This window comes from Oncorhynchus gorbuscha, linkage group LG25 (genome assembly GCF_021184085.1).
Source record: "Oncorhynchus gorbuscha isolate QuinsamMale2020 ecotype Even-year linkage group LG25, OgorEven_v1.0, whole genome shotgun sequence".
NCBI classification, from domain to species: Eukaryota; Metazoa; Chordata; class Actinopteri; order Salmoniformes; family Salmonidae; genus Oncorhynchus; species Oncorhynchus gorbuscha.
In genome coordinates this window covers 19,893,553-19,920,771 of record NC_060197.1, presented here as the reverse complement: position 1 = coordinate 19,920,771, position 27,219 = coordinate 19,893,553, and the positions used below count along the sequence as shown (strand labels likewise).

Genomic DNA, 27,219 nt, shown 5'->3' with positions numbered 1-27,219 from the left:
TTTTGTTTCAATGGTCCATAGAAGATTTCTCCCAGGATTTAAGCTTGTTTAGGTGGGTTTATGAGAAGTTAAATAAGGCTTTCTTATGCCTCCTTCAGCAGTGGTGTCTTGCTATGTTTATTAACCACCAAATGAAGCATTCAAAGAAAACACTCTCCCCACAATCAAACATGGTAGAGGTTTAATAATGATGTGGGGTTGCTTTGGTGTCTCCGGTACCTGGGGCCTTGAATGTGTGCAATACATCATGAAATCAGCAGTCAAGTTTTTTTGAAGTAGAATGTTCATTCCAAAGTCCAAAAACTAGGTCTCTGTAGAAGGTTGTGGGTCTTCCAGCAGGACAACAACCCCAAACACACATGTTCTGGTATGTTCTTGAGTGGCCAGTGAAGAGTCCAGGGCTTGGAACATAGACTTACGAGGGTTTTAACGATGGATATTTATTACAACAGACAAAGATGTAACATGCATTTCCCAAAACATCTCATATAGAGATAATACAAATTCGGCACATCATTGCAAATATTTCAGGCTACATAACATGAAGTATATGGAGACAAATTACACACAGTAGCCTACAAGTAGCAAAATAGAACTCAATTGATTGAGCATGAAATACTGAAATACCGCCTACTGTTTATATTTGAAGGCAGTGATCTCGGTTTTCATTTTAATCATATTTTATAACGTTGTATTTGTACTCAACTTTGTTCTGGAGTTATAGGCAGTCACAGAGAGCCGGATAAACAATGTAATTAAATGTTTAGTGGAGATCTTCTATGGATAAAGTGACGCAGGAGGGGGGGGAAGCATCTAACGATGCACTTCGCTCTTCTATGAGTGGTAGATTATGAGCATTTCCAAGTGTAACGTTAATAATGATGGTTTTGGGCAACAGATCAGAGATTTAACAACGCTCCTCCAAAGCTTCTAATGATAAACTTAGCCTTAATTAAGATGCTTTGGGAAACCAAAATCTGAATTTAAATAGCCAGACTGCTAAATAGTCAATTAATGGTACCCAAACTATCTTGTTGGATTCTAGCTTGAAATATACTTACCATACTATAAGTTGTTGATTACATATTTAAGGAATGTATATGGTGGGGTCAATAGAGGGTGGATAAGAACTAAGGGTATGGAAAATTACTGAGTGAGGAAAAAGGCAATCACTGGATGCCGTGGATTAGGGAGGAGTGAAGAGTTCAGGCCGAGGTCAGATGAAGTGAGAAGGAACAGTCCTATTACACACACACCCCTTAAGTTCCTGCCTAGCAGCAGAGATGTTATAGCTGTTTACATGTGCAAGGAGTTGCCTCTGCCTCGTAGGAGGGTATACATACTTATGCTGGGGGAAACGTATCTTTGTCTTTGCAGCTGTTTGACCCAGTGAGTGAATAAACTTGATTTGAACTTTTACTAGTTGTCCGTGAGTTTTTACTCTGTTTGTTCAGAATCTAACACTTGGCGTTGTCGGCAGGATTCACCACGATTTACAGTCGAACTACAGTCCAAATCAGTGAAACAGGAGCCGAAACTAAAAACAATGTGGGCACAGTTCCTACACCTGTTACCACTTATTCTGAAATAATTATAGGATGCAGACCTAGAAAGCCTGAGTTTATTCTGTAGGCCCATTGTGGAATGACCTGTCAGAAATATATGGTTTAGGGTAGGTTCCGTAAGGATAGGTCCCGACGGGGTGTTCCTTTGTGAGAGCCATAGAAATAAATGGTTTAGGGTAGGTTGCATAAGGATAGGTCCCAAGTGGAGATAGTTCTCTAAGAGATCCGTGAGTGACACCACAGTGTAGGGTAGGTTCCGTGTAGGATAGGTCCCTCGTGGGGGTATTCCCCTGCGAGATCCGAAGTGGGACAAAAGTCCCAGCCGCGGTGGTCGTAAGGCCGTAGAGTATTTGTTTACGGATAAATTGTCATGCTTGTATACTAGTATGAAAGGTTGTAGAGAAGTAGTCCATGTAGAAGGACAAAGGAAGGAAGTGCGTTCGCTGGAGAATAGGAGATATCTGAGAATATATCTTGAGATGAAACATTGTCAGTGAGTGGCAATGTGAATGGTGATAAAAGGTTGCCTACAAGTTATGGAGGAGTGCCTCATTCATGGTTATATATGCCAAAGGATATTTGAAGGTTGTTTGAACATTATTTGAGTTTATTAGCAGTAGCAATAAGAGAGAGGTTGGTTTATGCCTTATTGACGCGAGGAACCATGACAGATTATGTGGAAATAGGAAGACAATTTTGATAATGTGTGTTGTCAACAACAGCAATATTTGAAGTGTGACCCTGGTACAAGACATTAGGTCTCCCTGTATTTTCCAGTAGTAAATTGGCAGACGCTTCAGTATTGGTTTGAATACAAGGTATCAGGTGACCAATTAATAGGCACAAATACCATAACTAGTCTCCGGGGAAGTGGGTATCACTACCTTGGAAAATTATTAATAGAGGGCATGTATTAAAGCTGTGAGTGAGGAAATCTAAACACCCTGGACACTAGAGAAAGGCACATAAATAACCACCATTGAAATGGCATCAGTGGCTTCTGACACTCCCGTAAATGGGGGAAAATAAGAGGAAAACTATAGCAAAGCCATAGATTTTCTAAAAGAAGCGCACAAGCATTGTACCATTTTGATTCAAATATGGAAAAATTTGAGCAAATGGAATTAAATTGGTCAGCATTTCCCTGCTGACAGAAAATTCCAATTTAATAAATAATTTAGAGATGCTATTGTGATACGGCAGAATGACGTAAAATAAATATCAAAAGCTCAATACACCGGAATTTTATGTACTCAGCGTCAAAAGGAATGGGTATGTGAGTACCTTGATATAGTTTTTAGGTCTGCTTTGATGGCAGGTTTGAAACCTGTTATCAAAACGGCTAATGCGGGGGTAGGGGACCAACATTTTCACTGGGATGAGATAGTAAAGACAGCTTAGAGAGTGGAATCTAATTCCGCTCACTTCGCAGCAGTGCGTGTGGTTAATACAGCCACAGGGAAAGTCAATGGCCAAGGAAAGACAAAGACACAGGGAGGAAAGGGGAGTGAATTGGTCCCAAGGCGCAAGGCATCAAAGCCCTGTTTTAGGTGTGGGGCTGTTGGTCATTGGAAAAGGGAGTGTGGCATGATACGGGAGCCTACTGCACCCACTGCCTTTGGAGAGAATACTAAGATGAAGGCATTTGCAGCATTAATAGACGAGCAGCGGTGAACTCTCTTGAAGACAGCGGGACAGGAATACTTCACATAGGGCTGGCTGGCCTCTATACGTTCGATTGTGGTTCGGCGAGAGGATGATTTTACACGGCAATGGGTGTGCAACCTATTATGGGGTTGGATAAGCTATGCGAAATGAAAGGGGAATGGATTCTAAAAGGTAACAACAAGTTTAGAATTGGCACAGCCAAACACAGGGCATTGAACATCCAACGGAGATTGGTTATAGTATATGCCGTAACCATGGGGATGCATTAAAACACAAATTATTAATGAGTGGAGGGATTAAAGTGGACTCCTGGCGAACAGAAGTTATCATGCTTTGATTTGTCTGTAATTAAAATGTTTGTGTTGCTGATTTAAGATTTAGCATAGTGAATACTACCAAAATTTACATTTTCTCTTCAAATCAAATGTTATTTGTCACTGACAAACTTACCGTGAAATGCTTAGATTGGCCAAACTCTTAACCAATAATGCAGTTGAAGAAATAGAGTTTAGAAAATATTTACTAAATAAACTATTATTATTATTATTTTTTTTAAATAACAAGAAAATTACATTACCAATAACCAGGCTATATACAGGGGGTACCGGTACTGAGTCAATGTGTGGGGGTACAGATTAGTTGAGGTAATTTGTAGTGACTATGCATAGATAATAAGCAGCGAGTAGCAGCAGTGTAAAAACAAAGGGGGGGATAACAGTCTATGACTTGGGTGACTGGAGTCTTTAACAATTATTTGGGCCTTCCTCTGACACCGCCTAGTATAAGATGGTGGAAGCTTGGCCCCAGTGATGTACTGGGCCGTATGCACCAACCTCTGTCACGCCAACCAGTCAGGATGCTCTCGATGGTGCAGCTGTATAACTTTTTGAGGATCTGGGGACCCATTCCATCTCTTTTCAATATCCTGATAGACCTAGCACCACACTGCTAGGTCTCTGACCTCCTCCCTACGAGCTGCCTAATCGTTGTCGGTGATCAAGCCTACCACTGTTGTGTCATCAGCAAACTTAATGATGGTGTTGGCGTCGTACTTGGCCATGCAGTCATGGGTGAATAGGGAGTACAGGATGAGACTAAGCACGCACCCTTGTTGAGGGGCCCCAGTGTTGAAAATCAGCATGGCAGATGTGTTGTTGCCTATCCTTACCACCTGGGGGTGGCCCGTCAGGAAGTCCAGGACCCAGTTGCAGAGGGAGGTGTTTTGTCCCAGGGTCCTTAGCTGAGTGATGAGCTTGGTGGGCACTATGGTGTTGAATGCTGAGCTGTAGTCAATGAACAGCATTCTCACATACAGTAGGTGTTCCTTTTGTCCAGGTGGGAAAGGGCAGTGTGGAGTTTGATTGAGATTGAGTCATCTGTGGATCTTTTGGGGCAGTATGCGAATTGGAGTGGGTCTAGGGTTTCCGGCATGATGGTGTTGATGTGAGCCTACTAGAGAGCGTGTGCCCTCAGGCCTGGAGGGAAGCTAAAGTAATTCCACTACCCAAGAATAGCAAAGCCATCTTTACTGGCTCAAATAGCCTGTTACCAAACCTTAGTAAACTTCTGTAAAAAAATGTGTTTGAACAGATACAATGCTATTTCACAGTAAACAAATTGACAACAGAATTTTAGCATGCTTATAGGGAAGGACACTCAACAAGCACAGTACTTAACCTCTCTAGGGTAGGGGGCAGCATTCGGAATTTTGGATGAAATGCATGCCCAAATTAAACGGCCTGCTACTCGGGCCCAGAAGATATGATATGCATATAACTGGTAGATTTGGATAGAAAACTCTAAAGTTTCTAAAACTGTTAAAATCGTGTCTGTGAGTATAACAGAACTGATTTAGCATGTGAAAACGTGAGATAAATCCATTCAGGAAATAGTTCTTTTTTTGGTTTTGTAGGACAGACGATGAGAAACAAGATTCTCTGGTCTGATGAAACCGAGATTGAACACTTTGGCCTGGAGGAAAACCTGGCACCATCCCTACGATGAAACATGGTGGTGGCATTAACATGCTGTGGGGACGGTTTTCCGAGGCAGGGACTGGGAGACTAGTCAGGATCGAGAGAAAGATTAACTGAGCAAAGTACAGAGAAATCCTTGATGAAAACCTGCTCCAGAGCACTCAGGACTTCAGACTGGGATGAAGGTTAGCCTTCCAACAGGGCAATGACCCTAAGCACACAGCTAAGACAATGCAGGTATAGGTTCGGGAAAAGTCCCTGAATGTCCCTCAGTGGCTCAGCCAGAGCCCGGACTTGAACCTGATCAAACTGTAGAGACCTCAAAATAGCAGAGGGGGCTGGCCAGATTTAAATTCAATAAAACAGGTTGGGCACAGCACAATTTAGGAACCAAAACAAAATACCAAATTACCCGTATGTGTAAGAAAAACCTTCATGGTTACATTGGAAATGACTGTTTTCTTACAAGTACAGTGGGGCAAAAAGTATTAAGTCAGCCACCAATTGTGCATGTTCTCCAAATTAAAAAGATGAGAGAGTCCTGTAATTTTCATCATAGGTACACTTCAACTATGACAGACAAAATTAGGGAAAAAAATCCAGAAAATCACATTGTATGATTTTTTATGAATTTATTTGCAAATTATGGTGGAAAATAAGTATTTGGTCACCTACAAACAAGCAAGATGTCTGGCTCTCACAGACCAGTAACTTCTTCTTTAAGAGGCTCCTCTGTCCTCCACTCGTTACCTGTATTAATGGCACCTGTTTGAACTTGTTATCAGTATAAAAGACACCTGTCCACAACCTCAAACAGTCACACTCCGAACTCCACTATGGCCAAGACCAAAGAGCTGTCAAAGGACACCAAAAACCAAATTGTAGACCTGCACCAGGCTGGGAAGACTGAATCTGCAATTAGGTAAGCAGCTTGGTTTGAAGAAATCAACTGTGGGAGAAATTATTAGGAAATGGAAGACATACAAGACCACTGATAATCTCCCACGATCTGGGGCTCCACGCAATTTCTCACCCCGTGGGGTCAAAATGATCACAAGAACGGTGAGCAAAAATCCCAGAACCACACGGGGGGACCTCGTCAATGACCTGCAGAGAGCTGGGACCAAAGTAACAAAGCCTACCATCAGTAACACACTACGCCGCCAGGGACTCAAATCCTGCAGTGCCAGACATGTCCCCCTGCTTAAGCCAGTACATGTACAGGCCCGTCTGAAGTTTGCTAGAGAGCATTTGGATGATCCAGAAGAAGATTGGGAGAATGTCATATGGTCAGATGAAACCAAAAATAGAACTTTTTAGTAAAAACTTAACTCCTACTGTGAAGCATAGGGGTGGAAACATCATGGGGCTGTTTTTCAGCAAAGGGACCAGGACGACTGATCCGTGTAAAGGACTGAATGAATGGGCCATGTATCGTGAGATTTTGAGTGAAAACCTCCTTCCATCAGCAAGGACATTGAAGATGAAACGCGGCTGGGTCTTTCAGCATGGCAATGATCCCAAACACACTGCTCGGGCAACGAAGGAGTGGCTTCGTAAGAAGCATTTCAAGGTCCTGCAGTGGCTTAGCCAGTCTCCAGATCTCAACCCCATAGAAAATCTTTGGATAGAGTTGAAAGTCCGTGTTGCCCAGCAACAGCCCCAAAACATCACTGCTCTAGAGGAGATCTGCATGGAGGAATGGGCCAAAATACCAGCAACAGTGTGTGAAAACCTTGTGAAGACCTACAGAAAACGTTTGACCTCTGTCATTGCCAACAAAGGGTATATAACAAAGTATTGAGATAAACTTTTGTTATTGACCAAATACTTCTTTTCCACCATAATTTGCAAATAAATTCATAAAAAATCCTACAATGTGATTTTCTGGATTTTTTCCCTCATTTTGTCTGTCATAGTTGAAGTGTACCTATGATGAAAATGACAGGCCTCTCATCTTTTTAAATGAGAGAACTTGCACAATTGGTGGCTGACTAAATACTTTTTTGCCTCACTGTATGTGGACCATTTTCACATCTCTAAGCACAGAAAATACAAACAGGTCATCAAAATGGCTCATGCTTCAAAACTCTAAGCACATATTCAATTGACTGAGTGCAACAAATAAATTCTAAAAGTCACTGGTTCACTGCACCAAATCAATCTTTCTCCCAAGTGGCGCAATGGTCTAAGGCACTGCATCTCAGTATAATAGGTGTCACTACAGTCCCTGGTTCAAATCCAGGCTGTATCATATCCGGCTGTGATTGGGAGTCCCATAGAATGGCGCACAATTGGCCCAGCATAGTTATCTGGATTTGCCTCAGGTAGGCTGTCATTGTAAATAATAATTCGTTCTTAAATGACTTCCCTATTTAAATAAAGGTTAAATTTAAAATAATAAATACAAATTGGATACATAAGTATCTGCTTTTCAAATGCAATATTAAAAAAATTATGTTTTATTTTACCTTTATTTAACTAGGCAAGTCAGTTAAGAACAAATTCTTATTTTCAATGACAGCCTAGGAACAGTGGGTTAACTGCCTGTTCAGGGGCAGAACGACAGATTTGTACCTTGTCAGCATGAATTTTGATATGATTTTCTTGTCATTTGTGAACAATACATGTAACTATAACTCAATCAAACTGCTCAAAACAGAACCAAAGTTATGTAGTGCCTAGATAACTGATATATTTTGATAAAACTGATATATTTTGATAAATGCTGAACACTAACATTCTATATTACATCTATCAATTGACATCAATTTATATTGTAAGGTCAAAATAATCTTGTATTTTTTTGTTAACCTTTATTAAGCCGATATTTGAAATATATGGATGTAGCTGTAAATACTACATCATCCTCATTCTCCATCAGCCAGTGTGCTTTAAGATGAAGGACCATAGGAAAGAGTCACTCTATGTACTACCTTTCGGTTACTGGCCCAACCTCTTAACCGCTAGGCTACCACTGATCTAAACTTTTTTGTGCATAATGTTTCTTATGAAACCTATGACCGAAAACAGCTTCTGGACATAAGAACAGTGATCACTAACCTCGATTTAGATTAAGATTTATACATCAACGGGTCGGCGGCGCAGGATACAGCTCACCCAGGACCAGACTTTATTCCCCGACACTCAGAAGAGAACGAGACGGCGATATAAAGGCCGCCGTTTGGGCACCCTGATGAAATTGTGACGGCAAGTAAATAAACCACCTATACCCTCTGTTCTATTGACAAATGTACTGGAGAACAAACTGGACAAGCTCCATTCAAGACAATCCTGTCAATAGGTATTGAAGAACTGTATTATCCTATGTTTATATGAAACTTGACTGAACAAGGACATGGGTAATAGAAGCAGATTTTTTTAATGCATCAGCAGGACAGAACGGCAGCATCAGGTAAGCTCAAGGGGTGGTGTGTGTCACTTTTTAGAGATCCCGCTAACGGGATCGATATGACAACAGCCAGTGAAAGTGCAGGGCGCCAAATTCAAACATCAGAAATCTCATAATTAAAATTCCTCAAACATACAAGTATTTCACACAATTTTAAAAATACACTTCTTGTTAATCCCACCACAGTGTCCGATTTCAAATAGGCTTTACGGCGAAAGTACCACAAACAATTATGTTAGGGGAGTGCCTATTCGCAGAAAAACACAGCCATTTTTCTAGCCAAAGAGAGGAGTCGCAAAAAGCACCAATAGAGATACATTAATCACTAACCTTTGATGATCTTCATCAGATGACACTCATAGGACTTCATGTTACACAATACATGTATGTTTTGTTCAATAAAGTTCGTATTTATATAAAAGTCTCAATATACATTTGTACGTTATGTTCAGTAGTTCCAAAAACATCCAGTGATTTTGTAGAGCCACATCAATTTACAGAAATACTCATCATAAATGTTGATGAAAATATACATGGAACTTTAGATAAACTTCTCCTTAATGCAACCACTGTGTCCGATTTCAAAAAAGCTTTACCAAAAAAGCAAACCATGCAATAATCTGAGTACAGCGCTCAGAGACCAAAACAAGCTAAACAGATATCCACCATGTTGTGTAGTCAACAGAAGTCAGAAATAGCATTATAAATATTCACTTACCTTTGATGATGTTCATCAGAATGCACTCCCAGGAATCCCAGTTCCACAATAAATGTTTGATTTGTTCAATAAAGTTCATTTATGTCCAAATACCTCCTTTTGTTAGCGCGTTTGGTAAACAAATCCAAACTCACGACGTGTGTGCAAGTCCAGCGGAACGTACGGACGAAAAGTCCCAAAAGTTATATTACAGGTCGTAGAAACATGTCAAACGAAGTAGAATCAATCTTTAGAATGTTTTTAAAATAAATCTTCAATAATTTTCCAATCTGGGGAATTCATTTGTCTGTAGAAATTCAATGGAACAGAGCTCGCTCTCACGTGAGCACGTGAAACTAAACTCGTGGCTCTCTGCCAGACCTCTGACTCATTCCCCTCTCATTCGCCCCCACCTCACAGTACAAGCATCAAACAAGGTTCTAAAGACTGTTGACATCTAGTGGAAGCCTTAGGAAGTGCAATATGACCAATATCCAACTGTGTATTCGATAGGCCAAGAGTTGAAAAACTACAAACCTCAGATTTCCCATTTATTGGTTGGACAACATTCAAACTGTTTTAGAAACTTCAGTGTTTTCTATCCAAATATACCAATAATATGCATATCTTAGCTTCTGGGACTGAGTAGGAGGCAGTTTACTCTGGGCACCTCTGGGCACCTTATTCATCCAAGCTACTCAATACTAACCCCAGCCATAAGAAGTTTAACTTGACTGATGTCTTGAGATGTTGCTTCAATATATCCACATAATTTTCCTTCCTCCTGATGCCATCTATTTTGTGAAGTGCACCAGTCCCTTTTGCAGCAAAGCACCCCCACAACATGATGCTGCCACCCCGTGCTTCACGGTTGGGATGGTGTTTTTCGGCTCAGAAACGTCCCTTTTTCCTACAAACATAACAATGGTCATTATGGCCAATCGGTTATATTTTTGTTTCATCAGACCAGAGGACATTTCTCCAAAAAGTGTTGAGCGGCCTTTCAGGTTATGTCGACATAGGACTTGTTTTACTGTGAATATAGCACTTTTGTACCTGTTTCCTCCAGTGTCTTCACAAGTCCTTTTGCTGTTGTTCTGGGATTGATTTGCACTTTTCGCATCAAAGTACGTTCATGTCTAGGAGACAGAACGTGTCTCCTTCCTGAGCGGTATGACAGCTGCATGGTCCCATGGTGTTTATACTTGCGTACTATTGTTTGTACAGATGAACGTGCAACCTTAAGGCATTTGGAAATTAATCCCGAGGATGAACCAGACTTGTGGAGGTCTAAAAAAATTCTGAGGTCCTGGCTGATTTCTTCATGATTTCCCATGATTGTCTAGCAAAGAGGCACTGAGTTTGAAGATAGGCCTGTAAATACATCCACAGGTACACCTCCAATTGACTCAAATGGTGTCAATTAGCCTATCAGAAGCTTCTAAAGCCATGACATAATTTTCTGGAATTTTCCAAGCTTTTTAAAAGGCAGTCAACTTAGTGTATGTAAACTTCTGACCCACTGGAATTGTGATACGGTGAATTATAAGTGAAATAATCTGTCTGTAAACAATTGTTAGAAAAAGTACTTGTGTCATGCACAAAATAATCATAACTAATAGTTTGTAAACAAAAAATTTGTGGGGTGGTTGAAAAACAAGTTTTAATGACTCCAAACTAAGTATGTATGTAAACTTCCAACTTCAACTCTACATAACCCAACCAGAAGCCATTGATTACAAGCAACATCTGCACTGATCTTAACACTATCATTAAGTTTGCCGACAAGACATCGGTGGTAGATTGGCCTGATCACCGACAATGATGAGACAGCCTATAGGGAGGAGGTCAGAGACCTGGCAGTGTGGTGCCAGGACAACAATCTTTCCTTCAACGTCAGCAAGACAAAGGAGCTGAATGTGGACTACAGGAAACAGAGGGGCAAGCTCCCACCATACCATCTACAACCTCTATACCAGGCGGTGTCAGAGGACGACCCTAAATATTGTCAAAGACTCCAGCCACTCAAGTGAAGACTGTTGTCTCTGCTACCGCACAGCAAGTGGCATTGATGCACCAAGTCTGGAACCAACAGGACCCTGAACAGATTCTACCCCCAAAACATATGTCTGCTACATAGTCCTATTTGGTTAGCTATTTAATTAACTATCTGCATGGACCCTTTTTGCAGTAACTTTTTTGACTCGTCACATACGCTGCTGGTACTGTTTACTATCTGTAACTTTATTCCTAGTTATACAGTACAGTCGTGGGCAAAAGTCTTGAGACTGACACAAATGTACATTTTCCCAAAGTCTGCTGCCTCAGTTTGTTTGATGGCAATTTACATATACTCCAGAATGCTATGAAGAGTGATCAGATGAATTGCAATTACTTGCAAATCCCTATTTGCCATGCAAATGAACTGAATCCCCCAAAATGCATTTCCACTGCATACAGCCCTGCCACAAAAGGACTAGCTGACATCATGTCAGTTATTCTCCCGTTAACACAGTGTTGACGAGGACAAGGCTGGAGATCACTCTGTCATGCTGATTGAGTTCAAATAACAGACTGGAACCATGTCAACCATGGTTACCTGAAAGGAAACACGTGCCGTCATTGCTTTGCACAAAAAAGGGCTTCACAGGCAAGGATATTGCTCCCAGTAAGAATGCACCTAAATCAACCATTTATCGGATCTTCAAGATCTTCAAGGAGAGCAGTTCAATTGTTGTGAAGAAGGTTCAGGGCGCCCAAGAAAGACGAGCAAGCGCCAGGACCATCTCCTAAAGTTGATTCAGCTGCGGGATCAGGGCACCACCAGTACAGAGCTTGCTCAGGAATGGCAGCAGGCAGGTGTGAGTGCATCTGCACGCACAGTGAGGCGAAGACTTTTGGAGGATGGCCTGGTGTCAAGAAGGGCAGCAAAGAAGCCACTTCTCTCCAGGAAAAACAGCATTGACAGACTGATATTCTGCAAAAGGTACAGGGATTGGACTGCTGAGGACTGGGGTAAAGTAATTTTCTTTGATGAATCCCCTTTCCGATTGTTTGGGGCATCCGGAAAAAAGCTTGTCAGGAGAAGACAAGGTGAGCGCTACCGTCAGTCCTGTGTCATGCCAACAGTAAAGTATCCTGAGACCATTCATGTGTGGGGTTGCTTCTCAGCCAAGGGAGTGGGCTCACTCACAATTTTGCCTAAGAACACAGCCATGACTAAAGAACGGTACCAACATATCCTCCGAGAGCAACTTCTCCCAACCATCCATGAACAGTTTGGTGACAAAGAATGCCATTTCCAGCATGATGGATCACGTTGCCATAAGGCAAAAGTGATAACTAAGTGGCTGGGGGAACAAAACATTGATATTTTGGGTCCATGGGCAGGAAACTCCCCAGACCTTAATCCCATTGAAAACTTGTGGTCAATCCTCAAGAGGCGGGTGGACAAACAAAAACCCACAAATTCTGACAAACTCCAAGCATTGATTATGCAAGAATGGGCTGCCGTCAGTCAGGATGTGGCCCAGAAGTTAATTGACAAACATGCCAGGGCGGATTGCAGAGGTCTTGAAAAAGCAGGGTCAACACTGCAAATATTGACTTTTTGCATCAACTTCATGTAATTGTCAATAAAAGCCTTTGACACTTATGAAATGCTTGTAATTATACATAATTATTCCATATTAACATCTTAACAACATCCATATATTAACAACATCCATATTCCATATTAACCTCTGATAAAAATATCTATAAATAAATATCTAAAGACACTTAAGCAGCAAACTGAAAATTAATATTTGTGTCGTTCTCACAACTTTTGGCCACGACTGTACATATCTACCACAATTACCTCGTACCCCTGCACATCGACTCGGTGCTGGTACCCCGTCTATATAGTCAAGTTATCGTTACTCATTGTGTATCTATCATTATTTATTATTATGTGTTTTACTTTTCTATTATTTCTTTATTTTCCTTCTCTCTGCATTGTTGGAAATTGCCCGTAAGTAAGCATTTCACTGTTAGTCCACTCCTATTGTTTATGAAACATGTGACATTTGATTAGATTTTCCATTTGATAAAAATTATTTTATCAATTTTGTCAAATGTAGTCAAATACTGTATGAAAATTATTTTTATCATCTACTATCTGTCTATTCAGCATTTCAAAAAGAACAGTATCTTGGATTTTTTCAATTGCTTTGGTGCAATTTTCACAAGTATGTGGTAAATTTCCACAATGCTTAGTACAAAACTCAAAACAGATCATCAAAAACATTGTTGTTTAAAAACTACAAACACACAAATTCCCTTTTTCACTAAACTTAAGAAATGTTTAGGTTCATTCCACCAATTCGGTGGCTTTTGTGAAGTGTAACTTCGTCAATTTTTTTTTATTCACTTAGAATGTTAAAATTATCACAAAGAACACATTTTCAACACCCTAAAAACAAGTTTCCCATCTCAAGATGTTAAATAAAAAAATACTAGTGCATAGTAAGTGGCAAATAAAGTAACAGGGTTGACCATAACAGGGTTGATGATGTAATCATAAATCAGCCATAAGTCCCCTTGTGACATGGGAATGGAAGATTGTTGCGTGCAACAGGGAGTGGCAATTAAATGCAAGCTTCACATTTATTTTTATTGTTAAAACATGTCTAGGCTGTCAATCTATCGGTAACACGGTTGATGTGTTACGCTCAACCTGCTCAGTTTTCCACCACAAAACAACAGAAAATGTACCAAAAGTGAAGAACCAGCTCACTTGCACTATGATTTCACTTGTAGATGTCCATGTTTCTTTTGAAAACAATATTTAAAAAGTAATAGTTTCACCATATCAAAACAATAATTAATTTCACGTAACCTTAAAATATTAACAATAATCTTCAGAAATAACTTTCAACGCAACAAAATAACTAGAGCTTTATATTGACATTTTGGGGTTAAGTGGGTTAGAGGGGATACAGGGTTGACGGAGGGACATGATGAATTTTGACACTTTAACAAGTCTTTATTCATATGAAACATCGAATTTATTGAATTATCCATGGCTGGATTTAGACAGGCAGCCCAATTCTGATGTTTTTTTTACAAATTGGTCTTTTGACCAATCAGATCAGCTCTGAAAAAGAAACTCTGATGTGATTGGTCAAAAGACAAATAAGTGGAAACATATCAGAATTGGGCTGCATGTGAAAACACAGCCCATGTGGTCTATATTAAAGGGCACTTCATTTAACAAAACAGGCTTTTAAAATTCAATATTGATGCACAATGTCTACTGGCATATGTAACAGAATAACTTTACGTTCGTCCCCTCGCCCATACCCGGGCGCGAAAAAGGGACCCTCTGCACACATCGACAACAGTCACCCTCGAAGCATCGTTACCCATCGCTCCACAAAAGCCGCGTCCCTTGCAGAGCAAGGGGAACTACTACTTCAAGGTCTCAGAGCAAGTGACGTAACCGATTGAAACGCTATTTAGCGCGCACCGCTAACTAAACTAGCCGTTTCACATCCATTACACTTATCAACGCAAAAGGCACCCATTTCGTGGAATGACCTTTTAATCTAGAACTATGTTTCACATTGCAATACATGTTCATATAAAGTAATTTCTTTTCACAATGCAATGCTCACATTTACTTTTGACATGATTGTCTTCTCATTTGTCAAAATACATTTTACTATTACTTAATCTGACTGCTCTTAATTGATAATCACACCTATATATTTTAAAATGGTTTGTCTACAACAGATTTTGAGAGTTACAGAATGAAAATGTATGTTTGTAAAGTATAAACATAAAAAGTATTTATGATGTATATTGTAATGTACTATTATGATGGCATGTACTGTATGTAATGCATCCACTATACAGTAAATATGTATCCAAAATGACGTTTCTTTGATGGAATAGTTTCACACGGATTTACAATAATTGCATTGGCCAAAACAGTACTGGAAAACGGTAAAATATGTCAGTTATATAGCAGGAATTTTTATACATACATTTTTGTATGTGACCCCAGTGGGAATAGAACCCACAACTCTATTGTTGCAAGTGCCATGCTCTTACTAACAGAGCCTCACAGGATAGCTACAATGTGTAAGTACAATACTGTAAAATACATGATTACAATACAGGTGGAAGGTGTATGATTGCCACCCCAATGAGCGTGCCACCCTCCTCCAGGCCATGGATTAGGAATGCAATGGCATCAATCCAGGCCTACAGTATATCAGGCTTGGATTCGCCATGCCAAAAGGTTTTTCCCCAGGTGAATGAACAATGACGACATTTACTGCAATGTCAATGAGAACCTATGGCCAAATGCAGGCTTGATATACAAACTAGTGCCTACTAAATGTTATGTTTCCTTAATTCATTCAATTTGATTACAGTACACTCATTTTGTGATTATATCTGAACAATACATTTATTTTTTGCATCAATGATTGGGAAAGATGTTTTCAATGATTACACCATTGATAATACATGGGATAGAAATTATGGAAATATGATTTTCAGTGATAGTATATTGCCTAATGTGAAAAAAACAATGTTCTGTAAATTACAGTACTGTAGCATATAACATTCAAAGGGCAATTTTGAAACATGTATCTTACTTTTTTAAAATATTGGATTAATTGGTTGTTAAAATGACTCAATTCAGAAGATATTGCTTTGGTGATTAAATCAATGTTCTCATGGTATTTCACAGTAATCTTATATTTTGGATCAATGGTTGTGTGGTGAAAGATGCCTCCAAACAAAACAAATGCACAATAATAGGTTTGGAATACAATACTTGATGCGTTACAAGTGTTACCAGTTTGGAGTTTTTTGTACTAAGAGTTTTGAAAAATCACCACATACTTGTGAAAATAGCACTAAAGTGATTGATAAAAAATGTAAATGGTAGTTAAAATGACTAAGTGGTGAGCCTATCATTATCGGATGTATTGGTGGATAAACTAAATATTCTCATGGTATTTCACAGAAAACAATTTTGCAGGAATAACTCAGGGGTGAAAGATGTGTTCAACTCCAACTCCAATGCACAATCAAAGGTTATGAACATAAGTGTTATCAGTTTAGAGTTTTGTATTTAGAGTTTGGAAAAAGTAAACAACATAAAGTGACTGAATAGGGTGTTGGGCCACTACGAGCCAGAACAGCTTCAATGCAACTTGGCATAGATTGTACAAGTGACTGGAACTCTATTAGAGGGATGCGACACCATTCTTCTATGAGAAATGTCATAATTTGGTGTTCTGTTAATGGTGGTGAAAAAGCTGTCTCAGGTGCCCCTCCAGAATCTCCCATAAGTGTTCAATTCAGTTGAGTTCTGGTGACTGAGATGGCCATGGAATATGGTTTACATCATTTTCATGCTCATCAAACCATTGTGATCCTCATTGTGATCCTTATGTAATACATGTATCACTAGCCACTTTAACTATGCCACTTTGTTTACTTTGTCTACATACTCATCTCATATGTATATACTGTACTCGATACCATCTACTGTATGCTGCCCTGTACCATCACTCATTCATATATCCTTATGTACATATTATTTATCCCCTTACACTGTGTATAAGACAGTAGTTTTGGAATTGTTAGTTAGATTACTTGTTGGTTATCACTGCATTTCGCTACACTCGCATTAACATCTGCTAACCATGTGTATGTGACAAATACAATTTGATTTGATTTGATCACTCATGCCCTGTGGATGGTGGAATTGTCATACTATGGGACATAGCCATGGTAACCAAAATAATGGCCTGACAAGCATTTCGATACATGACCCAAAGCACAATGGGATGTTAATTACTTAATTAACTCAGGTACCACACTGTTATTTATTCAAGTGTTTCCATTATTTTGGCAGTTACTTGTAGATTCTAGTGTTAAGGAATCAAAGTGGAAAGCAACTGTGCAAACACACCACAGATACAGTGGGTAATGGTCGGCGACCAGGGTTGGGTAGGTTACTTTTTAAATGTAATCTGTTAGAGTTACTAGTTACCAGTCCAAATTTGTAATCAGTAACGTTCCTTTGGATTACCCAAACTCAGTAAACGTAATCTGATGACTTTTAGTCAATTTTTGTTCACTTTCCCCTTAAGAGGCATTAGAAGAAGACGAAAAGGATCCATGAAACGCATTTGGTGTGTCATCACAGTGGATTCTGACTTGTCGTCAGACTCGCTCAGGTGGAACAAACTTAAACTTGCGCCTTTTTTCAATGCTGAATTTAATGTCAATTGAGAAACAGATATGTGTTACAATGTCTTCTTTCTCAAACATCCTTTTTTCATTTAAAAGTTTTTTAAAAGTATTTGTAATCTGTAATCTCATATTTTTGCTTACATTACGTAAGGGATTATATGTAATCAGTTACTCCCCAACCCTGTCGGACACTGACTCTTTTCGGTCGATCGTTGGTCCTGTGTCCTCTATGTTTTTTTAATGTGTGTCAAAGAACAAAACATGTAGTCAGCTCTTTCAATGTTTGGCCCCAATGTATCTCCCAGCCCCATGCATGCAAGATAGTTAGTATAATATGTATTGTTACAATGGTTAGCTTACAAGGGGTAAAACAAGAGGGGAGATGGAAGGGATAATGGAGAAAACAAAAATGGTTACAGAGGTATACATTCACATAAAATAGTAAAAATATGTCTGCATAGAAACTTATGTTTGGACATTCATTGACATACCTGTACAGTGCCATCAGAAAGTATTCCACATTTTGTTGTTTCAGCCTGAATTAAAAATGGATTAAATATTTAAAACATTATGACACAATACCCCATAATGACAAAGTAAAAACATGTTTTTGCAAATGTTTGCAAATTTATTGAAAATGAAATACAGAAATATCTCATTCACATAAGTATTCACACCCTTGAGTCAATACTTTGTAGAAGCACATTTGGCAGCGATTACAGCTGTGAGTCTTTCTGGGTAAGTCTCTAAGAGCTTTACACACCTGGATTGTGCAACATTTGACCATTATTCTGTAAAAAATGATTCAAGCTCTGTCAAATTGGTTGTTGATCATTGCTAGATAACCATTTTTGGGTCTTGCCACAGTACATTTAAGTCAAAACTGTAACTAGGCAACTCACGAACATTCACTGTCTTCTCTGTAAGCAACTCCAGTGTATATTTGGCTTTGTGTTTTAGGTTATGAAAGGTGAATGAATCTCCCAGTGCCTGGTGGAAAGCAGACTGAGACAGGTTTTTGTCTTGGATTTTGCCTGTGCTTAGCTCCATTCTGTATTTTTTATCCTGAAAACTCCCCAGTCCTTAATGATTACAAGCACACCCATAACATGATGCTTGAAAATATGCAGAGTGGTACGGAGTAATGTGTTGTTCCAAATATAACACTGTATTCAGGACAAAAAGTGAATTGCTTTGCCACATTTTTTGCAGTATTACTTTAGTGCATGGTTACAACAGGATGCATGTTTTGGAATATTTTTATTCTGTACATGCTTCCTTCTTTTCATCTGTCAATTAGGTTAGTATTGTGGACTAACTACAATGTTGTTGATCCATCCTCAGTTTTTTATCACAGCCATTAAACTCACCATTGGCCTCATGGCAACTGAGTTAGGAAGGACGCCTGTATCTTTGTAGTGACTGGGTGTATTGATATATTCAAAGTGTAATTCATAAATTCACCATGCTCAAAGGGATATGCAATGTATGTTTTAAAATATACAGTGGGGAGAACAAGTATTTGATACACAGCCAATTTTGCAGGTTTTCCTACTTACAAAGCATGTAGAGGTCTGTCATTTTTATCATAGGTACACTTCAACTGTGAGAGACGGAATGTAAAACAAAAATCCAGAAAATCACATTGTATGATTTTTAAGTAATTCATATGCATTTTATTGCATAACATAAGCATTTGATACATCAGAAAAGCATAACTTATTATTTGGTACATGGCCTTCTCCCATTCCTCCTCTGGATCATCCAGATGGTCATTGGCAAACTTCAGACGGTCCTGGGATGTGTTGGCTTGAGCAGGGGGACCTTGTGTGCGCTGCAGGATTTTAATCCATAACGGCGTAATGTGTTACTAATGGTTTTCATTGAGACTGTGGTCCCAGCTCTCATCAGGTCATTGACCAGGTCCTGCTGTGTAGTTCTGGGCTGATCCCTCACCTTCCTCATGATCATTGATGCCCCACGAGGTGAGAGCTTGCATGGAGCCCCAGACCGGGGGTGATTGACCGTCATCTTGAACTTCTTCCATTTTCTAATAATTGCGCCAACAGCTGTTGCCTTCTCACCAAGCTGCTTGCTTGTTGTCCTGTATCCCATCCCAGCCTTGTGCAGGTCTGCAATTTATCCCTGATGTCCTTACAAAGCTCCCTGGTCTTGGCCATTGTGGAGAGGTTGAAGTCTGTTTGATTGAGTGTGTGGACAGGTGTCTTTTATACAGGTAACGAGTTCAAACAGGTGCAGTTAATGCAGGTAATGAGTGGATAACAGGAGGGTTTGTTAAAGAAAAACTAACAGGTCTGTGAGAGCCGGAATTCTTACTGGTTGGTAGGTGATCAAATACTTATGTCATGCAATAAAATGCAAATTAATTACTTGAAAATCATGCAATGCGATTTTCTGGATTTTTGTTTTAGATTCCGTCTCTCACAGTTGAAGTGTACCTATGATAAAAACCACAGACCTCTACATGCTTTGTAAGTAGGAAAACCTGCAAAATCGGCATTGTATCAAATACTTGTTCTCCCCACTGTATATGCATTACAAGTCAAAAGTTTGGACACACCTACTCATTCCAGGGTTTTTCTTTAATTTTACTATTTTCTACATTGTAGAACAATAGTGAAGACATCACAACTATGAAATAACACATGTGGAATCACGTAGTAACCAAAAGTGTGTTAAAAACAAATGAAAATATATTTTATATTTGGGATGCTTCAAAGTAGCTACCCTTTGCCTTGATGACAGCTTTGCACACTCTTGGAAATGAATGAGTATGTGTATCTAAACTTTAGACTAGTACTGTATACAGTGGGACATAAAAAGTATTTAGTCAGCCACCAATTGTGCAAGTTCTCCCACTTAAAAAAGATGAGAGAGGCCTGTAATTTTCATCATCGGTACACTTCAACTATGACAGACAATATTAGATTTTTTTTCTCCAGAAAATCAAATTGTAGGATTTTTAATGAATTTATTTGCAAATTATGGTGGAAAATAAGTATTTGGTTAATAACAAAAGTTCTCAATCTCAATACTTTGTTATATACCCTTTGTTGGCAATGACAGAGGTCAAACGTTTTCTGTAAGTCTTCACAAGGTTTTCACACACTGTTGCTGGTATTTTGGCCCATTCCTCCATGCAGATCTCCTCTAGAGCAGTGATGTTTTGGGGCTATTGCTGGGCAACACGGACTTTCAACTCCCTCCAAAGATTTTCTATGGGGTTTGAGATCTGGAGACTGGCCACTCCAGGACCTTGAAATGCTTTGGATGCAACTCAGCATTCTTTGTCCTCCAAACATGACGAGTTGAGTTTTTACCAAAAAGTTATATTTTGGTTTCATCTGACCATATGACATTCTCCCAATCTTCTTCTGGATCATCCAAATGCTCTCTAGCAAACTTCAGACGGGCCTGGACATGTACTGGCTTAAGCAGGGGAACACGTCTGGCACTGCAGGATTTGAGTCCCTGTCGGCGTAGTGTGTTACTGATGGTAGGCTTTGTTACTTTGGTCCCAGCTCTCTGCAGGTCATTCACTAGGTCCCACCGTGTGGTTCTGGGATTTTTGCTCACCGTTCTTGTGATCATTTTGACCGCACGGGATGAGATCTTGCATGGAGCCCCAGATCGAGGGAGATTATCAGTGGTCTTGTATGTCTTCCATTTCCTAATAATTGCTCCCACAGTTGATTTCTTCAAACCAAGCTGCTTACCTATTGCAGATTCAGTCTTCCCAGCCTGGTGCAGGTCTACAATTTTGTTTCTGGTGTCCTTTGACACCTCTTTGGTCTTGGCCATAGTGGGGTTTGGAGTGTGACTGTTTGAGGTTGTGGACAGGTGCCATTAATACAGGTAACGAGTCGAGGACAGAGGAGCCTCTTAAATAAGAAGTTACTGGTCTGTGAGAGCAAGAAATGTTGCTTGTTTGTAGGTGACCAAATACTTATTTTCCACCATAATTTGCAAATAAATTCATTAAAAATCCTACAATGTGATTTTCTGGATTTCTTTCCCTCATTTTGTCTGTCCTAGTTGAAGTGTACCTATGATGAAAATTACAGGCCTCTCTCATCTTTTTAAGTTGGAGAACTTGCACAATAGGTGGCTGACTAAATCTTTTTTTTTGCCTCACTGTATACGTATCTACCAATAGGTGCCCTTCTTTGCGAGGCATTGGAAAACCTCCCTGGTCTTTGTGGTTGAATCTATGTTTGAAATTCACTGCTCGACTGAGGGACCTTGGTAAAAATTTAGACTTTGACATGATGGGGTATTGTGTGTAGCCCAGTGACAAATAAACAAAATGTTATGCATTTTAATTCAAGCTGTAACACAACAAAATGTGGAATAAGTCAAGGGGTGTTTATGCTTTCTGAAAGCAATGTAACTGCAATCAGGGAGCGGTACAAACTAAGAGGAAAGTTTGGCAAAAAGTCGCTTCCAAGCTATGGAGATGATAATGAACAGCATTTTGGCAAAGATAATTAGAAAAGTAACTCACCAGAATCAGCAAATTCTGAGGAGACAGAGGAAGAAAAAGAGATACAAAGAGATAGAAGGGAGAGGGAAAAGATCAACCAGATTATGTACAAGTAGATAAAACATGATAAAACATTGGACCTTAAAGCTGAGATCTGCATAAGGTGAAACAGTGCCACTGGTCGCCCCAGATGCATTTTTTATAGTTTTTGTTTTGTTTATGAAATGGAGAAGAGCATGCAGCATCGTGGTTTTAAAAAAGTACTACATACTAGGCTGTTCTAATTAATTTTATCATGGTTTCATGATACACCTGGTTTTATGGTGCTTGAGTCCACACAACATATCGCCCTTTCACCTACAGTAGACCCTGATGAACAACATGGGGGGGGGGGGGATTAGGCCACCGACATGCTTTTTTGTCCTACCAGATCCACGATGAGAAGGTTCTAGCTAGTGTATCCCTCTGCCCTTCAACTCTTGTTGGATGTAGATGTCCGGTTTATCATGTCCCAGGCTCCCATGACTGTTACGAGTTATGTGCGTGTGCCTAATGAACTCAATCTAATATAATAATTTAAAACATAATTGATGAATGATCTAATATATATATATATAGTGCCTTCAGAAAGTATTCATACCCCTTGACTTATTCCATATTTGTGACCTGTTTCAGGAAACTTGGCATATGTCTAGTTTTTTTGTACCAAAATGCGTTTTTTTGGCAGAAATGCCTACCGCATGACTGATGTGCCCAAAGTAAACTGCCTGTTACTCAGGTCCAGACGCCAGGATATGCATATAATTGGTACCATTGGATATAGAAAACCCTTTGAAGTTTGTAGAAATCTTAAAATAATGTATGAGACTATAACACAATTGATATTGTAAGAGAAAATCCAAAGAAAAACCAACCAGAATAGTTTTTTTTAGATTCCATGCACTTACAATGGAAAGCTATGGGTCCTATGCAATTCCAGCTCCCAGATTGCAATTCTTATAGCTTCCACTAGATGTCAGCAGTCTTTGTTCAAAGGTAAAAATGATGCGCACTTGCTAATTTTACTTTTCTATTGAACATACTTATTTCCGTATAACATATTATAGTTTAATTACATTTTAGGGTACCTGAGTATTAAATAGAAATGCAGTTTAACTTGTTTTAACAAAGTTTAGTGGTAGCTTTTTGGATTCCTTTGTCTGCATGTTGAACTCAAATCGATGGTGCCAACTAAACTGACTTTTTGGGATATAAAGAAGGATTTTATCCAAAAAAACGACCATGCATGTTGTAGCTGGGACCCTTTGGATTGCAAATCAGAGGAAGATTTTCAAAAAGAAAGGGATTATTTAATCGCTATTTGTGATTTTATGAAGCCTGTGCTGGTTGAAAAATATGTTGTGGGGCGCCGTCCTCAAACAATCACAGGGCATGCTTTCGCTGTAAAGCCTATTGTAGTAAATCGAACAATGCAGTTAGATTAACAAGAATTTACACTTCTAACCGACATAAGAGACTTGTATGTACCTAGATGTTTAATATCCATAATTTTATGATTATTTATTTGAATTGCATGCCCTCCAATTTCACCGGAAATTGCAACGGGTCATGCATGCAACGGGTCCCGCTGACGGGACACCTAGCCCTATTAAGAGGGTGTGAACGATGCTAAATGATTGTAGACAAAGAAGGACTCCCCAATAGTAGTACCAAATCATTCAAAGGCCATTTTCTCAAAAGTGAGTTTACAAGTTGATCAACTTTCAAAGCAAAATTACTTTCCCATTTTTCCTCAACTGTAGTTTTATGATATACCATTTTGTAGTCTCCACTTTTATCCAATGTACAAAACACAATTTCAAATTTTGCTACATCAGACCGATTTGAGCCGGTCGTCACATTTGTTGTGTTACAGCCTGAATTCAAAATTAGATAAAAAAAATATTTACCCATCTACACACAATACCCTATAATGACAAAGTGAAAACATATGGTTAGAAATTCTAGCAAACGTATTGAAGATGAAATAGAGAAATTTGTAATTTACATAAGAATGACACCCCTGAGTCAATACTTTGTAGAAGCACCTTTCTGGGTAAGTCTCTAAGAGCTTTCCACACCTGGAGATTGTGCAACATTTGCACGTTATTATTTTCAATATTCTTCAAGCTCGATCAAATTGGTTTTTGATCATTGCTAGACAACCATTTTCAAGTCTTGCTATAGATTTTCAAGCTGATTTAAGTCAAAAATCTAACTCGGCCACTGCAACTCCAGTATAGATTTGGTCTTGTGGTTTAGGTTATTGTCCTGCTGAAAGGTCAATTCATCTCTCAGTGTCTGGTGGAAAGCAGACTGAACCAGGTTTTCCTCTGGGAGTTTGCCTGTGCTATGCTCCATTATATTTATTTTTTAACCTGAAAAACTCTCCAGTCCTTACCAATTACTATCTTTGTAGTGACTGCTTGCATCGATACACCATCCAAAGTGTAATTAATAACTTACTTCACCAACCTCAGGGATATTCAATGTCTGCTTTTATTTTTTTTTATTTGCAAGCCCTGGTATTTGTGGTTGAATCTGTGTTCACTGCTCAACTGAGGGACCTTAAAGATAATTGTAAGTGTGGGGTACAAATATGAGGTAGTAATTAAAAAATAATGTTAAACTCTGTTATTGCACACAGAGTGATCCATGCAACTTATTTTGTGACTTGTTAAGCACATTTTTACTCCTGAACTTATGTAGGGTTGCCATAACAAAGGTGTTGAATACTTATTGACTTTAGGCATTACAGCTTTACATTTTTATAAATTTGTACAAATTTCAAAAAACATAATTCCACTTTGACATTGTGGTATTGTGTATATGTCACACCCTGATCTGTTTCACCTGTCTTTGTGCTTGTCTCCACCCCTCTCCAGGTGTTGCACATCTTCCCCAGTGTATTTATCTATTTAATGTCTATATAAACAATATTATTCTCTCTGCGAATTGTTTTACCATTCACTTGTATGCAGTTGTTGTATATGCTATTGGCCTCACGGTTGAGCAGGCTCTTTCTGAGCTTCAATCTGTCTTTACTTCACTGCAGAAAGCCTTTGTTGAACTGAAACTGGTTCTCAATTAATGTAAAACCATGTATATGCTATTTTCTAAATCACATAAAAATGTTTCTGATTATTTATGCATACGTACATTGAATGGTGCACTCATTGATCGTGTCCCTGATATCTGGGCTTTTTACAAAAAACATGTTAAGTTAGTTAAGAAATTGAAAATTAAAATAGGCTTCCTATGCAGGAGCAGATCATGCCTTTCATTAAATAGCAGAAAAAAAATAATTTAGTCAACATTTATTCTGGTTATTGACTATGGCGATATCATCTATATCAGTGGTCGCCAACCGGTCGATCGTCCATCTTTCTAGAGCTCTGACTTTTCGAAACCTGAAGATCACTGACGTCGTGCTTTGACCTCGTTGACCATCAGATGCAGGTACCATCAGCCCAGTAAAATAAAAAAGCTAATTATTTCAATTCATGCTCCACAGTGCCTCACAAGTGCTAAACCAACAGATCTATTTTGTTATCAAAGCTCAAATTTTGAAATATAATATGGTCTTATTTACAATATTGGCAGGCCAATCATATAGCCAATATGCTGTGATAATGTATTAGGCCTACTGCCCAAACCTCATTCCTAAAAAACTGTTTGTGTGAGGTTAATGTACAACAACAAAAAATCTGAGCAGTAGATCTCAGCTTACTTTTTGACTGCCAAAGTGATCTTGACTCAGAAAAGGTTGGTGACCACTGATCTATATGAATGCAGCTGCCAATTGTATTGAAGCCATTAGATGTTGTGTACCATAGCATATTAAGCTTTATTAGGGGCAATAGGTTCAGCACACATCACTGCATTTTGTATCAGTAAGTAGGTTGGAACTCTCTGAAGTATCGTGGATCAATGCACTGCATTCTGTTGTTTATATAGTCCTCTTACATAAACTCTCGCCTTACCTTACTACATTGTTGAAGTACAGGCATACGGACTACCTGACCCAGGCTCAGGGATGGCTAACGTTGGAGATCCCTTCGACCTCCAATGAATTGGGTAGATCTGCTTTTAATTTTTCTGCACCTTTCACGTGGAACAATCTCCAAAACACCCTGAAATTGGAGGAATTGGTGCCGATAGGGCTTTTCAGACATCAGACTTTTTTTTATTGATGAACGTATTTGTTTTTATGATTGTTTTGTGTGTATGATTGTGTGTATTTTTGTGTATATTTAAATGCTTTTATTGAACAGATGTGTATATTTTTGTATCTACAGGGCTCACCTGTAAAAGAGACCTTGGTCTCAGCTTGACTTCCCTGTCAAAAATAATAATAATGAAAAAAAATCCTTACTGATGCCCTACTGGTTTGAAGATAGACAGCAGCTTTAAAAAATATATATTTCACCTTTATTTAACCAGGTAGTCAAGTTGAGAACAAGTTCTCATTTACAATTGCGACCTGGCCAAGATAAAGCAAAGCAGTTCGACAGATACAACGGCACAGAGTTACACATGGAGTAAAACAAACATACAGTCAATAATACAGTATAAACAAGTCTATATACAATGTTAGCAAATGAGGTGAGAAGGGAGGTACAGGCAAAAAAGGCCATGGTGGCAAAGTAAATACAATATAGCAAGTAAAACACTGGAATGGTAGTTTTGCAATGGAAGAATGTGCAAAGTAGAAGTAAAAATAATGGGGTGCAAAGGAGAAAAATAAATAAATAAATTAAATACAGTTGTGAAAGAGGTAGTTGTTTGGGCTAAATTATAGGTGGGCTATGAACAGGTGCAGTAATCTGTGAGCTGCTCTGACAGTTGGTGCTTAAAGCTAGTGAGGGAGATAAGTGTTTCCAGTTTCAGAGATTTTTGTAGTTCGTTCCAGTCATTGGCAGCAGAGAACTGGAAGGAGAGGCGGCCAAAGAAAGAATTGGTTTTGGGGGTGACGAGAGATATACCTGCTGGAGCGTGTGCTACAGGTGGGAGATGCTATGGTGACCAGCGAGCTGAGATAAGGGGGGACTTTACCTAGCAGGGTCTTGTAGATGACATGGAGCCAGTGGGTTTGGCTA

General features: G+C 39.1%; 1 protein-coding gene across 3 annotated transcripts in view; it reads right to left on the bottom strand.

Moving 5' to 3' along the window:
• Nucleotides 1–27,219, bottom strand: part of LOC124014542 (sodium/potassium/calcium exchanger 2-like) — a 184,087-nt gene that overhangs the window by 37,747 nt on the left and 119,121 nt on the right. For 2 of the 3 annotated variants that reach the window (XM_046329657.1, XM_046329659.1), the window contains one exon: nt 22,103–22,117. The exons of the other annotated variant lie outside the window; for it this stretch is intronic. In XM_046329657.1, the coding sequence (XP_046185613.1) occupies nt 22,103–22,117 (15 nt within the window). The remainder of the gene's footprint in view (nt 1–22,102; nt 22,118–27,219) is intronic. 3 annotated transcript variants of the gene reach the window in all.